Source organism: Heterodontus francisci, chromosome 5 (genome assembly GCF_036365525.1).
Source record: "Heterodontus francisci isolate sHetFra1 chromosome 5, sHetFra1.hap1, whole genome shotgun sequence".
NCBI lineage: Eukaryota > Metazoa > Chordata > Chondrichthyes > Heterodontiformes > Heterodontidae > Heterodontus > Heterodontus francisci.
This window is the reverse complement of record NC_090375.1, coordinates 144353600-144366796: the sequence shown is the minus strand read 5'-3', so window position 1 is coordinate 144366796 and position 13197 is coordinate 144353600. Positions and strand designations below refer to the sequence as shown.

Genomic DNA, 13197 nt, shown 5'->3' with positions numbered 1-13197 from the left:
GTGGACAAGTCCCCAGGTCCGGATGGGATCTATCCCAGGTTACTGAGGGAAATAGCTGGGGCCTTACAGATATCTTTGCAGCATCCTTAAACATGGGTGAAGTCCCGGAGGACTGGAGAATTGCTAATGTTGTCCCCTTGTTTAAGAAGGGTAGCAGGGATAATCCAGGTAATTATAGACCGGTGAGCTTGACGTCAGTGGTAGGGAAGCTGCTGGAGAAGATACTGAGGGATAGGATCTATTCCCATTTGAAAGAAAATGGGCTTATCAGTGATAGGCAACATGGTTTTGTGCAGGGAAGGTCATGTCTTACCAACTTAACAGAATTCTTTGAGGAAGTGACAAAGTTGATTGATGAGGGAAGGGCTGTAGATGTCATATACATGGACTTCAGTAAGGCGTTTGATAAGGTTCCCCATGGTAGGTTGATGGAGAAAGTGAAGTCGCATGGGGTCCAGGGTGTACTAGCTAGATGGATAAAGAACTGGCTGGGCAACAGGAGACAGAGAGTAGCAGTGGAAGGGAGTTTCTCAAAATGGAGACGTGTGACCAGTGGTGTTCCACAGGGATCCGTGCTGGGACCACTGTTGTTTGTGATATACATAAATGATTTGGAGGAAAGTATAGGTGGTCTGATTAGCAAGTTTGCAGACGACACTAAGATTGGTGGAGTAGCAGATAGTGAAGGGGACTGTCAGAGAATACAGCAGAATATAGATAGATTGGAGAGTTGGGCAGAGAAATGGCAGATGGAGTTCAATCAGGGCAAATGCGAGGTGATGCATTTTGGAAGATCCAATTCAAGAGTGAACTATACAGTAAATGGAAAAGTCCTGGGGAAAATTGATGCACAGAGAGATTTGGGTGTTCAGGTCCATTGTTCCCTGAAGGTGGCAACGCAGGTCAATAGAGTGGTCAAGAAGGCATACGGCATGCTTTCCTTCATCGGACAGGGTATTGAGTACAAGAGTTGGCAGGTCATGTTACAGTTGTATAAGATTTTGGTTCGGCCACATTTGGAATACTGCGTGCAGTTCTGGTCGCCACATTACCAAAAGGATGTAGATGCTTTGGAGAGGGTGCAGAGGAGGTTCACCAGGATGTTGCCTGGTATGGAGGGCACTAGCTATGAAGAGAGGTTGAGTAGATTAGGATTATTTTCATTAGAAAGACGGAGGTTGAGGGGGGACCTGATTGAGGTGTACAAAATCATGAGAGGTATAGACAGGGTGGATAGCAAGAAGCTTTTTCCCCAGAGTGGGGGATTCAATTACTAGGGGTCGCGAGTTCAAAGTGAGAGGGGAAAAGTTTACGGGGGGATATGCGTGGAAAGTTCTTTACGCAGAGGGTGGTGGGTGCCTGGAACGCGTTGCCAGTGGAGGTGGTAGACACGGGCACGATAGCGTCTTTTAAGATGTATCTAGACAGATACATGAATGGGCAGGAAGCAAAGAGATACAGACCCTTAGAAAATAGGCGACAGGTTTAGATAGAGGATCTGGATCGGCGCAGGCTTGGAGGGCCGAAGGGCCTGTTCCTGTGCTGTAATTTTCTTTGTTCTTTGTGTTTGATTTCTCAACTTTACCACAGTTTAATTAATTAGCAAGTGACTGATATTTTTTAATTAACTAACTGGAACAGGATAGAATAAAGTTGTTACTTTTGGATAATGGAATCAAATATTTTTATGAGTATTTATGAGCACTTTACAAAGGGGACTTATTTTTAGAAAATAAAATGATGCAATAACTGCCCAAAAACAAACAAGTTTCACCAACACAGAACAAAGCTGAGTCCAGAAGGAATTTTTTAGGAACTGAGGAGCAGGAGTAGGCCATTCTGCCCTTTGAGCCTGCTCCACCAGTCTAGATCACGGCTGATTGTCTACCTCAATGCCATATTCCCGTACTATCCCCATATCCCTTGATGTCATTAGCAACTAGAAATCTATCGATCTCTGTCTTGAACTTACTCAGCGACTGAGCTTCCACCACCCTCTGGGGGTAGAGAATTCCAAAGATTCACCACCCTCAGAGTGAAGAGGTTCCTCCTCAACTCAGTCCTAAATGGCTTGCCCTTTATTCTGAGATTGTGTCCCCTGGTTCTAGATCCCACAGCCAGGGGAAACATCCTATCTGCATTTACCTTGTCTATCCATTTAAGAATTTTGTAAGCTTCTATGAGATCACCTTTCATTCTTCTAAACTTTGGAGAATACAGGTCCAGTCTCCTCAATCTCTCCTCATAGGACAATCCCACCATCCCAGGAATCAGTCTGGTGAACCTCTGCTGTACTCCCTCCACGTCAAGTATATCCTTCCTCAGGCAAGAGGACCAGAACTGCATGCATCATTCCAGGTGCAGCCTCACCAATGCTATATTCAATTGAACCAAGACTTTTTTGCTCCTCTACTCCAATCCTCATGATAAAGGCTAACATACCGTTTGCCTTCCTAATTGCTTGCTGCACTTGCATGCTGGCTTTCAGTGACTGATGAACAACGACACCTAGGTCCCTTTGGACATGAACACTTTCCAATCTCTCACCAAATATTCTGCACCTCTGTTTCTCCTACCAAAATGGATAACCTCACACTTATCCACATTATAATCCATCTGCCATGTCCTCGCCCACTCACTTAGCCTGTCCAAATCCCCTTGAAGTCTCTTTGCATCCTCCTCACAATTCACATTCCCACCAAGTTTTGTGTCATCTGCAAACTTGGAAATATTAAATTGTTCCCCACATCCAAATCATTGACATAGATTGTGCACAGCTGGGGCCCCAAGCACTGACCCTTGTGGTACCCCACTGGTCACAGCCTGCCAACCTCAGAATGATCCATTTATTCCTACTCTGTTTTCTGCCTGTTACCCAATTCTCTACCCATGATAGTATATTACCCCTAATCCCATGTGATTTAATTTTGCTTAGTAACCGCCTATGTGGGACTTTATTAAAAGCCTTCTGAAAGTCCAAATACACCACATCCACTGGTTCCTCCTTATCTACTCTGCTACTAACATCCTCAAAAAACTCTAACAAGTTTGTCAAACATGATTTCCCCTTCATAAATCCATGTTGACTCTGCCCAATCAGACCATTATTTTCTAAGTGTCCAGTAATGACAACCTTTATAATAGATTCTAGTATTTCCCTACTACCGACTTCAGGCTAACAGGTCTGTAGTTCCCCGTTTTCTCTCTCCCTCCATTCTTAAACATTGGGGTTATGTTGCAACATTCCAATCTGCAGGAACCACTGCAGAATTTATAGAATTTTGAAAGATAATTATCAATGCATCCACTATCTCCGTAGCTATCTCTTAACACTCTAGGGTGAAGATCACCAGGTTCCAGGGATTTGTAAACTTTCAATCCCATTAATTTCTCCAATACTACTTTTTTTACTCGTCCTAATTTCTTTCAGTTCCTCATTCTCAGTAGACCCTTGGCTCTCAATTATTTCAGGGAGACTTCTTGTATGAAGACAGACACTAAAGTAATTATTTAGATTCTCTGCCATTTTCCTATTTCCTATTATAAATTTCCTGTCTCTGCCTGCAATGGACCCACATTTGTCTTCGCTATTTTTTCTTTTTTTTCCTTAAATGCTCGGGTGTTCCATGTGGAAGCATTTGTCACAACTGAAGGAGCGGGTGGCGCAGTGGTTAGCACCGCAGCCTCACAGCTCCAGCGACCCGGGATCGATTCTGGGTACTGCCTGTGTGGAGTTTGCAAGTTCTCCCTGTGACCGCGTGGGTTTTTGCCGGGTGCTCTGGTTTCCTCCCACAGCCAAAGATTGGCAGGTTGATAGGTAAATTGGCCATTATAAATTGCCCCTAGTATAGATAGGTGAAATGGGAATTGAGAGAAGGTGGGGATGTGAGAGGGTAATGGGATTAATTTAGGATTAGTATAAATGGGTGGTTGATGGTCAGCACAGACTCAGTGGGCCGAAGGGCCTGTTTCAGGTTTGTGTCTCTAAATTTAAAAAAAAGCGCACACAACCAGTAAACTCAGTGACATCCTCACATAGGTTTGTTTATTCCCTTACTTGCAAACCAGGAAACAGACACAAGAGAATTTATATTACTTATGTCAGATGAGCAAGCAAGTCAAATCAGATTGTCAATCCTCAACTGGCAGCTTCAAAATATAGTTAGTTCCATCATAAAGCCCAAAGTCTGTTCCCCTCCATTGCTGCCGTTGTTTTGATAAAACCTCTAAGTTGGATCTATCTACATTTACATGAAAGTAACTGCATGGACACTAACAAATGAACAATCCCTCTACAATCAGAATGTGTCAGACTGTCCAAGAATACTGCAATTGCGTAGATATGGCACTTTGTAATTAATCAACGACTGGAACCTGGTTCCTAGTGATAAAGTAAACAACAAGCCTGATTTGGATCTAAAGATTTATCCACAAATTGCAATTTTAATTATTCATGCATTACTAAAATTTACAACACAGGAAGAGGCAATTAGGCTGCTGCTAGTTCTTCAACTGAAGCTAACTAACTTATCATTCTTTTCAAATATTTATTCAATTCCTTTTTAAGTGATTAGGTCATAGATCTGAAATGTTAACTGTTTTTCTCTCCACAAATGCTGCCTGACCTGAGTATTTCCAGTATTTTCTGTTTTTGTTTCAGATTTCCAGCATCTGCAGTATTTTGCTTTTGTATCAGTATAGTGTAGATTGACATGTTGAAGCAGTCTCAGATCATAGTCATACCACATGCCAAAGCTTCTTATTGGGTAGTTATTTAGAAGGACCACAGACGATGATTTTATGACAAAATTTGTGCTTCAAAGGTAATAAAACCTCCAAAACAAATTTGTGAATAATAGCCATTCGAAAAAAAGGTTTCTAAAATCATAGAAATTTACAGCATGGATGGAGACCATTCGGCCCATTGCGTTTACGCCAGCTGACAAGTAACCATCGAGCCTAATCCCACTTTCCAGCTCTTGGTCCATAGCCTTTTAGTTTACGGCACTTCAAGTGCATGTCCAAGTACTTTTTAAATGTTCTGAGGGTCTCCACTTCTACCACCCTTTCAGGCAGTGAGTTCCAGAACCCTACAACCCTCTGGGTGAAAGAAATTCCTCTTGAATCCACTCTAAACCTCCTACCTCTTACCCTAAATCTATGCCCCCTCATTATGGACCCCTCAACCAAGTAAAATAGGATTATACACTTCAATTCGGCCGCCCCTCAGCTTCCTCTGTTCCAACGAAAACAACCCTAGCCTTTCCAATCTTCCCTCATAACTAAAATTCTCCAGTCCAGGCAACATCCTCGTAAATCTCCACTGTACCCTCTCTAGTGCAATCACATCTTTCCTTTAGTGCGGCGACCAGAACTGTACGCAGTACTCCAGTGTGGCCTAACTAGTGTTTGATACAGTTCCGCAAAACCTCCCAGTTGTTATATTCTCGTCTTGTATTCACCCAATTTGATGTAAACTTCAACAGAGCTACTTAAATCTGTAATGCATTACTATTAGTCAATCAAGTTATCATGGGCTGTCATGCAGACCCCCATCTGCCAAGAATGAGGCATATTAATTTCATCATATAAACATTGATTTTAAACTGTTGCTGGAGCGAAGATATGGCTCGTTAAAGAGACCACCAGACTTTTGACTGGAGGACATTTGCATACTAAGACGGTGCATGTGCAGACAAATAACTACTCCCTGGGCAAATTAATCCAAGTGAATTTTGATCACCAAACATGGAAGGTATAAGGAAACACATTCCAGGGACTGCGAAGATGATACAATCCACACAGCCAGGACTGGTTAAACCAGCTGGTCACATGACTAACTGGGTGGTCCAGGCTTTTGAATGGGACACAGGACAGTTTGAATTGAAACTGCAGGCAGTTTGCAACTGAAGCGGGAACAAGGAAGCCTCTTTCCTGGCTGTCTCTCGCTTTCTCCCAAGCCACCGGATCCACAGAAGACATGTAAACCTCAAGAGAAAAAAGACTCCGACATCGAAACAAGTTGAAGCGTGCACTGGGCCCCAACGAATTGTGGGACTTATCAGCAACCGAAGACTCCACATTGAACTTAAAGGACTATAATTATAATCCCGATATTGCGTCAAACTTTTCCCCTTTATTCTTTTCTACTTTTTCTGTCTCTATCTGCATGTGTGTTTATCGCATTTGCATGCTAGTGTGGTTGCGTCACATATTTGTAGTCGTTAACTGGATTAGAGTTTAAGATTAATAAACTTCCACCTTTCTTGTTTAAATCTAAGGAAACCTGTCTGATTTCTTTGCCTTACAACTGGAGCAGTGAATAAGGATTCACTGAGAGGGAGCTAAAAACACTGTTTTTAAAATTAAACCCTGTTAAGGTTAAACCAGGCAAAGGCTGAGAGAGAATCCTAGATCCCTTCTCACCTGGTCATAACATGGACACTCCAGGCTGTTTGCAGTGTATCAGAATACTGGTTCCATTCACTGCGCCTACTGCAACATAGGCAAAAAGCAATCACTGACCTGCATGTTCCTTAGAAGCTGGAAGATCTCCATGGTTCTTGAGACAATATCTTGCACCGTCTCTTGGCCAATTCGACACAGAGAAGCTGTATTAACTTCACGTCCAGCCTGGCCCTGTGGTCCAGAAAATGTTCCAGGCATCCCTGAACCAGGCACCGGGGGTGTTGCCATGACTCCCTGTCTTCCAACTCGTCAATGTTATGAAAATGCTGGCAGAAAGGATTTTGTACAAACAAGAAGATATGAATGTTTCAAAGGATGACAATTTAGCAAAGAAATTAAGAATGCTGTATGCATGCATTGCACAAGATGTCCATATCAATTTATCTATCAATGCTTAAAGCATAAAAACTTCTTGATTCTGATATAGTGGAATGATATCAAGGTTTTAACACACGCGTGAGATCCTGATGATGCCATTAACGAACAGAGAAACATTCAGCATATTTACAATGATACCAGAACCCCAGGTGTGCTGTTGCATCACAAAAACCATTCCTTGCGACTTATTATCCATATACCCTATTTATTATTATACCCTATTTCATTCCCATTTATTTACTGTGCACGGAAGCCTTCCAGATTCTACCTGATCAAAGTCTAACTCTTCTGCTTCAATGAACTGCAAATGCGTGTACTCGGTGACATGAATATTTGACTGTTATTGAGATTTACAATGTAAGGAGTTAACTATGAGATGATAAAAGAATCAGGATTTTACTGAGAAATAAGTTCTCTTACAGCAGTTGCATACTAGGGTTTAAAAAAATTATAATAGCATGTTTTCTTATTTTCAAGGTAATGGTTGTCACTGTTGGTTGGTTGGGGGGGGGGGGGGGGGGGCGCGGCAGTACCAGAGTGCCAACGATAGACCAATTTTGGCACATGATGTCTGCATCAGTCAGATCAAAGATGCTTTTAAGCTGCCCCAACAAAGTGCCTTAACCCCGATCTCAGGAAAAACCCAATGTAACCACATCAACCATTCTGTGGCTTCATGGAACATTATCAATTCAGCATCAATTAGTGACAATTATTAGTGTTGTGAGATTACACACACACACATACGGAAACATGGTGCACCATTACAAAGAACAGTACAGCACAGGAACAGGCCATTCTGCCCTCCAAGCCTGCGCCGATCTTGATGCCTGCCTAAACTAACACCTTCTGCACTTCCGGGGCCCATATCCCTCTATTCCCTTCCTAGTCATATATTTGTCAAGATGTCTCTTAAACGTCGCTGTCGTATCTGCTTCCACCACCTCCCCTGGCAGCAAGTTCCAGGCACTCACCACCCTCTGTGTAAAAAAAACTTGCCTCGCACATCCCCTCGAAACTTTGCCCCTCGCACCTTAAACCTATGTCCCCCAGTAACTGACTCTTCCACCCTGGGAAAAAGCTTCTGACTATCCACTCTGTCCATGCCACTCATAACTTTGTAAACCTCTATCATGTCGCCCCTCCACCTCCGTCGTTCCAGTGAAAATAATCCAAGTTTTTCCAACCTCTCCTCATAGCTAATGCCCTCCAGACCAGGCAACATCCTGGTAAACCTCCTCTGTACCCTCTCCAAAGCCTCCACGTCCTTCTGGTAGTGTGGCGATCAGAATTGCACGCAATATTCTAAGTGTGGCCTAACTAAGGTTCTGTACAGCTGCAACATGACTTGCCAATTTTTATACTCTATGCCCCGACCGATGAAGGCAAGCATGCCGTATGCCTTCTTGACTACCTTATCCAACTGCGTTGCCACTTTCAGTGACCTGTGGACCTGTACGCCCAGATCCCTCTGCCTGTCAATACTCCTAATGGTTCTGCCATTTACTGTATACTTCCCACCTGCATTAGACCTTCCAAAATGCATTACCTCACATTTGTCCTGATTAAACTCCGTCTGCCATTTCTCCGCCCAAGTCTCCAACCGATCTATATCCTGCTGTATCCTCCGACAATTCTCATCATTATCCGCAACTCCACCAACCTTTGTGTCGCCCGCAAACTTACTAATCAGACCAGCTACATTTTCCTCCAAATCATTTATATATACTACAAACAGCAAAGGTCCCAGCACTGATCCCTGCGGAACACCACTAGTCACATCCCTCCATTCAGAAAAACACCCATCCACTGTTACATTTAATAAGATCATGACTGATCTGTATCTTAACTTCAACTACCTGTTTTGGTTCCATAACCTTTTCTACCCTTAACTAGCAAGAATCTATCACTCAGATTTAAAATTATAAATTGAGTGTACATCTTTTGTGCGAGAGTGTTCCATACTTCTACCATCCTTTTCATGAAGTAGTATTTCCTAACTTCTCACCTGAATGGTCTGGCTCTGATTTTAAGGTATTGTCACTTGCGCTAGATTCCCCTACCAGCAGAAAAAGTCTCTCTTTATCTTCCCTATCAATCAATTTCACAATCCTAAAATCAATAAAATTACCATTTAACTTTCTATATCCCGGGAAATACAAGCCTACTTTATGTAATCTCAACTAAAACTAACCCTTGGAGCCCTGGTAACATTCTGGTAAATCTGTGCTGCAGTCTTTCCAAGACCAATTTATCCTTTCTGGAGGTGCAATGCTCAGAACTCTACACAGTGCTTCAGGTGATGGTCTAACCAGGATTTTGTATAGCTGTCACAAGACTTCCTCCCCGAAACTTTCTGATTATTCTTTGTAACTACTACATCTTCTGTGATCTGTATACATAGATTCCTAACTCTCTTTGGATCGCCACTGTTTCTAGCTTTACATCAGTTCAATAATAACTCCGATCTATCCTTTTTTAGTCCAAAATGGATGACCTCACACTTACCTGCATTGAAATACATCTGGCACAGTTTTGCCTGCTAAATGTGTCCATTTCTGTCCACCATACTTTAGGAAGGATGCGAAGATCCTCGAGAGTGTGCAGGAGAGATTTACCAGAATGGTGCCAGGGATGATGGAATTTAGCTCTAAGGTTAGGTTGGAGAAACTGGGGTTGTTCTCCTTGGAGCAATGGAAGTTGCGGGGAGATCTCATATAGGTGTACAAGATGATGACAGGTTTAGATAAGGTAGACAAAGAAAAACTGTTCCCATTAGCCGATGCTACATTGACTAAAGGACACTTTAATGTTTTGGACAAGAGATACAGTGGGGATGTGAGGAAGAACTTTTTGACACCGAGTGATAATGACCTGGAACTTGCTGCTTATGAGGGTGGTGGAAGTAGAGACCATCAATGATTTCAAAAAGGAAATTAAATAGGTATTTGAGGGAAATAAACTTGCAGGGCTACAAAGAGAAAGTGAAGGATTGGGACTGACTGGATTGCTCTACAGAGAGCCGGCATGGACTCGATGGGCCGAATGGCCTCCTTCTGTGCCATAATGACTCCATGTCTCATTGTAATTTTATGCTTCCATCTTACTAAACTGGTTTATCAGCAAACTTTGAAATATGGTTCTCTATTATGATACACACACACACCCCCCTTACTCTCAAAAGATAGGAGCTCACACTATTGCTATAGACTATTTTATTCCCCAACTGTGAAGGACTTTGTTCATTGAATCACAGAAACTTACAACATAGAAGGAGGCCATTCGGCTCATCATGCCTGTGGTGACTCTTCCAAAGAATAATTGTGCTGAATCCAATATCCCCACTTTTTGTCCGTAACTCTAAGTTCCCCAGTTTTACATACCTATCCAACTCCCATTTAAAATTATTTATGGAATCAGCTTCCACCACCTTTTCAGGTAGAGCGTTCCAGATCCTGACAACTCAGAACTGTTCGAATCCATTATGACATAAGATCCCTACATATGATATAGATTAGTTGTGGTCTGTCTTTTAAAACTATAGATTTTCCTTTCAAATGTTTCATGGCAATTTCCACACGTAAGCTTCATGATCAGGCCATTTTACATTTTTACTTGACCTGCCTTTTAGCAACTACAGTAACTTGCATACTGGAAGTTACGTGGACAAACTGAATGTTTTCAGCCACATAAGTAGATCAAGTACCACCACAGACTAGAGCCTTGGACAGGTTAACAGAACAATAATATTTATTATAAATTTCAAGAGGACAAAGCAGCATAGGAACTAGAATTAATATGCTAAGCAGTACAATAATAAACTATAAATTTTCTTTGCACAATCCACAAGGGATTAAATTGCCTTCTCAATGTCCTAATGTAGAATGAAAATAAAAAAAGTTAGTTTTCCTCAGCAAAGTTATGCAAATACTGCTGTAGGCAAAGCCTTTTCCCTCAATCCCTCCAGGAGAGGTGAGGTGAGAGTGACTGTCCTTGACATCAAGGCAACATTTGACCGAGTATGGCATCAAGGAGCCCTAGCAAAACTGGAGTCAATAGGAATCAAGGGGAAAACTCTCCGCTGGTTGGAGTCATACCTAGCGCAAAGGAAGATGGTTGTGGTTGTTGGAAGTCAATCATCTCAGCTCCAGGACATCACTGCAGGAGTTCCTCAGGATAGTGTCCTAGGCCCAACCATCTTCAGCTGCTTCATCAATGACCTTCCTTCAATCATAAGGTCAGAAGTGGGATGTTCACTGATGATTGCACAATGCTCCGCACCATCCGTGACTCCTCAGATACTGAAGCAATCCGTGTAGAAATGCAGCAAGACTTGGACAATATTCAGGCTTGGGCTGATAAGTGGCAAGTAACATTCGTGCCACACAAGTGCCAGGCAATGACCAACTCCAACAAGAGAGAATCCAGCCATCGCCCATTGACATTCGATGGCATTACCATCACTGAATCTCCCACTATCAACATCCTGGGGGCTTACCACTGACCAGAAACTGAACTGGAGTAGCCACATAAATACCATGGCTACAAGAGTAGATCAGAGGCTAGGAATCCTGAGGCGAGTAACTCACCTCCTGACTCCCCAAAGCCTGTCCACCATCTACAAGGCACAAGTCAGGAGTGTGATGGAATACTCTCCACTTGCCTGGATGGGTGCAGTTGCAACAACACTCAAGAAGCTCGACACCATCCAGGAAAAAGCAGCTCACTTGATTGGCACCTCATCCACAAACATTCACTCCCTCCATCACTGATGCACAGTGGCAGCAGTGTGTATCATCTACAAGATGCACTGCAGCAATGCACCAAGGCTCCTTAGACAGCACTTTCCAAACCCGCCACCTCTACCACCTAGAAAGACAAGGGCAGCAAATGCATGGGAACACCACCACCAGCAAGTTTCCTTCCAAGCCACACACCATCCTGACTTGGAATTATATCACCGTTTATTCACTGTCGCTGGGTCAAAATCCTGGAACTCCCTTCCTAACAGCACTGTAGGTGTACCTACCCCACATGGACTGCAGCAGTTCAAGAAGGCAGGCTCTCCACCACCTGTTCAAGGGCACTTAGGGATGGACAATAAATGCTGGCCTTGCCATCAATGCCCACATCCCAGGAATGAATAAAAAAAACAGATTCACGGATGATTATTTCCACCCTGCTACTTACTAAAGTGATGAACAATGTTGCACTTGAAATAAAATCCAAGGCAGAATCTTAAACTTGGAACAATCAATTTCCACACATCTGGTCAATGACAATCAACTCTTTGCACACCATCACTACCAACTCCAGAGCGGTCATCTGACTGTCGAGCCACATTAAATCATTGACAGCACAACTTCTCACAACATCAGCAACAATGAAGCCATGCAGCTCCATTTTTACCACCAATTAAGTGCCCCCACATTGAATTCCATTAACCTCCCTAGTTCCCTTGTGGAGCCTAGTGCTATATTTTATATTTAGAGATACAGCACTGAAACAGGCCCTTCGGCCCACCGAGTCTGTGCCGACCAACAACCACCCATTTATACTAACCCTGCAACCGACCAACACTAGGGGCCATTTACAATGGCCAATTTACCTATCAACCTGCAAGTCTTTGGCTGTGGGAGGAAACCAGAGCACCCGGCAAAAACCCACGCGGTCACAGGGAGAACTTGCAAACTCCGCAGTCAGTACCCAAAATCGAACCCGGGTTCCTGGAGCTGTGAGGCTGCGGTGCTAACCACTGCGCCACTGTACAACCTCAAAAGTTTTATTCAACTTTGTGCCAAGTTACTGATGTTACTTCTGATTTCACATAATAAATAGGAGTAGGCGATTCAGCCCTTCGAGTCTGCTCCACCATACAATGAGATCATGACTGATCATCTACTTCAACACCATTTTCCTGCATTATCCCCCTAACCCTTGATGTTTTTAATATGCAGAAATCTATCGATCGGAGTCTTGAACATACTCAATGACTGAGCCTCCACAGCCCTCTGGGGCAGAGAATTCCAAACATTCGCCACTCTGAGAGAAGAAATTCCTCATCTCTGTTCTAAATGGCCTGTCCCTTATTCTGAGACTGTGTTCCCTTGTCCCGGACTCCCAAGCCAGGGGAAACATCCTTCCTACATCAACCTTGTCGAGCCCTTCAAGAATTTTGTATGTTCGAATGAGATCACCTCTCATTCTTCTAAACTCCAGAGAGTAAAGGACCATTCTGTTTAATTTTTCTTAAAGGTCAATCCCTCCAACCCAGGAATTAGTTTGAACCTTTGTTGCACTCCCTCTATGGCAAGCATATCTTTCCTTAGGTAAAGAAACCAAAACTGCTCA

General features: G+C 43.0%; 1 protein-coding gene across 5 annotated transcripts in view; it reads right to left on the bottom strand.

Annotated features, from left to right (window-relative positions):
* LOC137370078 (mediator of RNA polymerase II transcription subunit 30-like) overlaps positions 1-13197 on the bottom strand; it is a 62212-nt gene that overhangs the window by 43113 nt on the left and 5902 nt on the right. For all 5 annotated transcript variants that reach the window (XM_068032182.1, XM_068032187.1, XM_068032184.1 and 2 more), the window contains one exon: positions 6526-6734. In XM_068032182.1, coding sequence (XP_067888283.1) covers positions 6526-6696 — 171 coding nt within the window. In that variant the 5' untranslated portion in view covers positions 6697-6734. The remainder of the gene's footprint in view (positions 1-6525; positions 6735-13197) is intronic.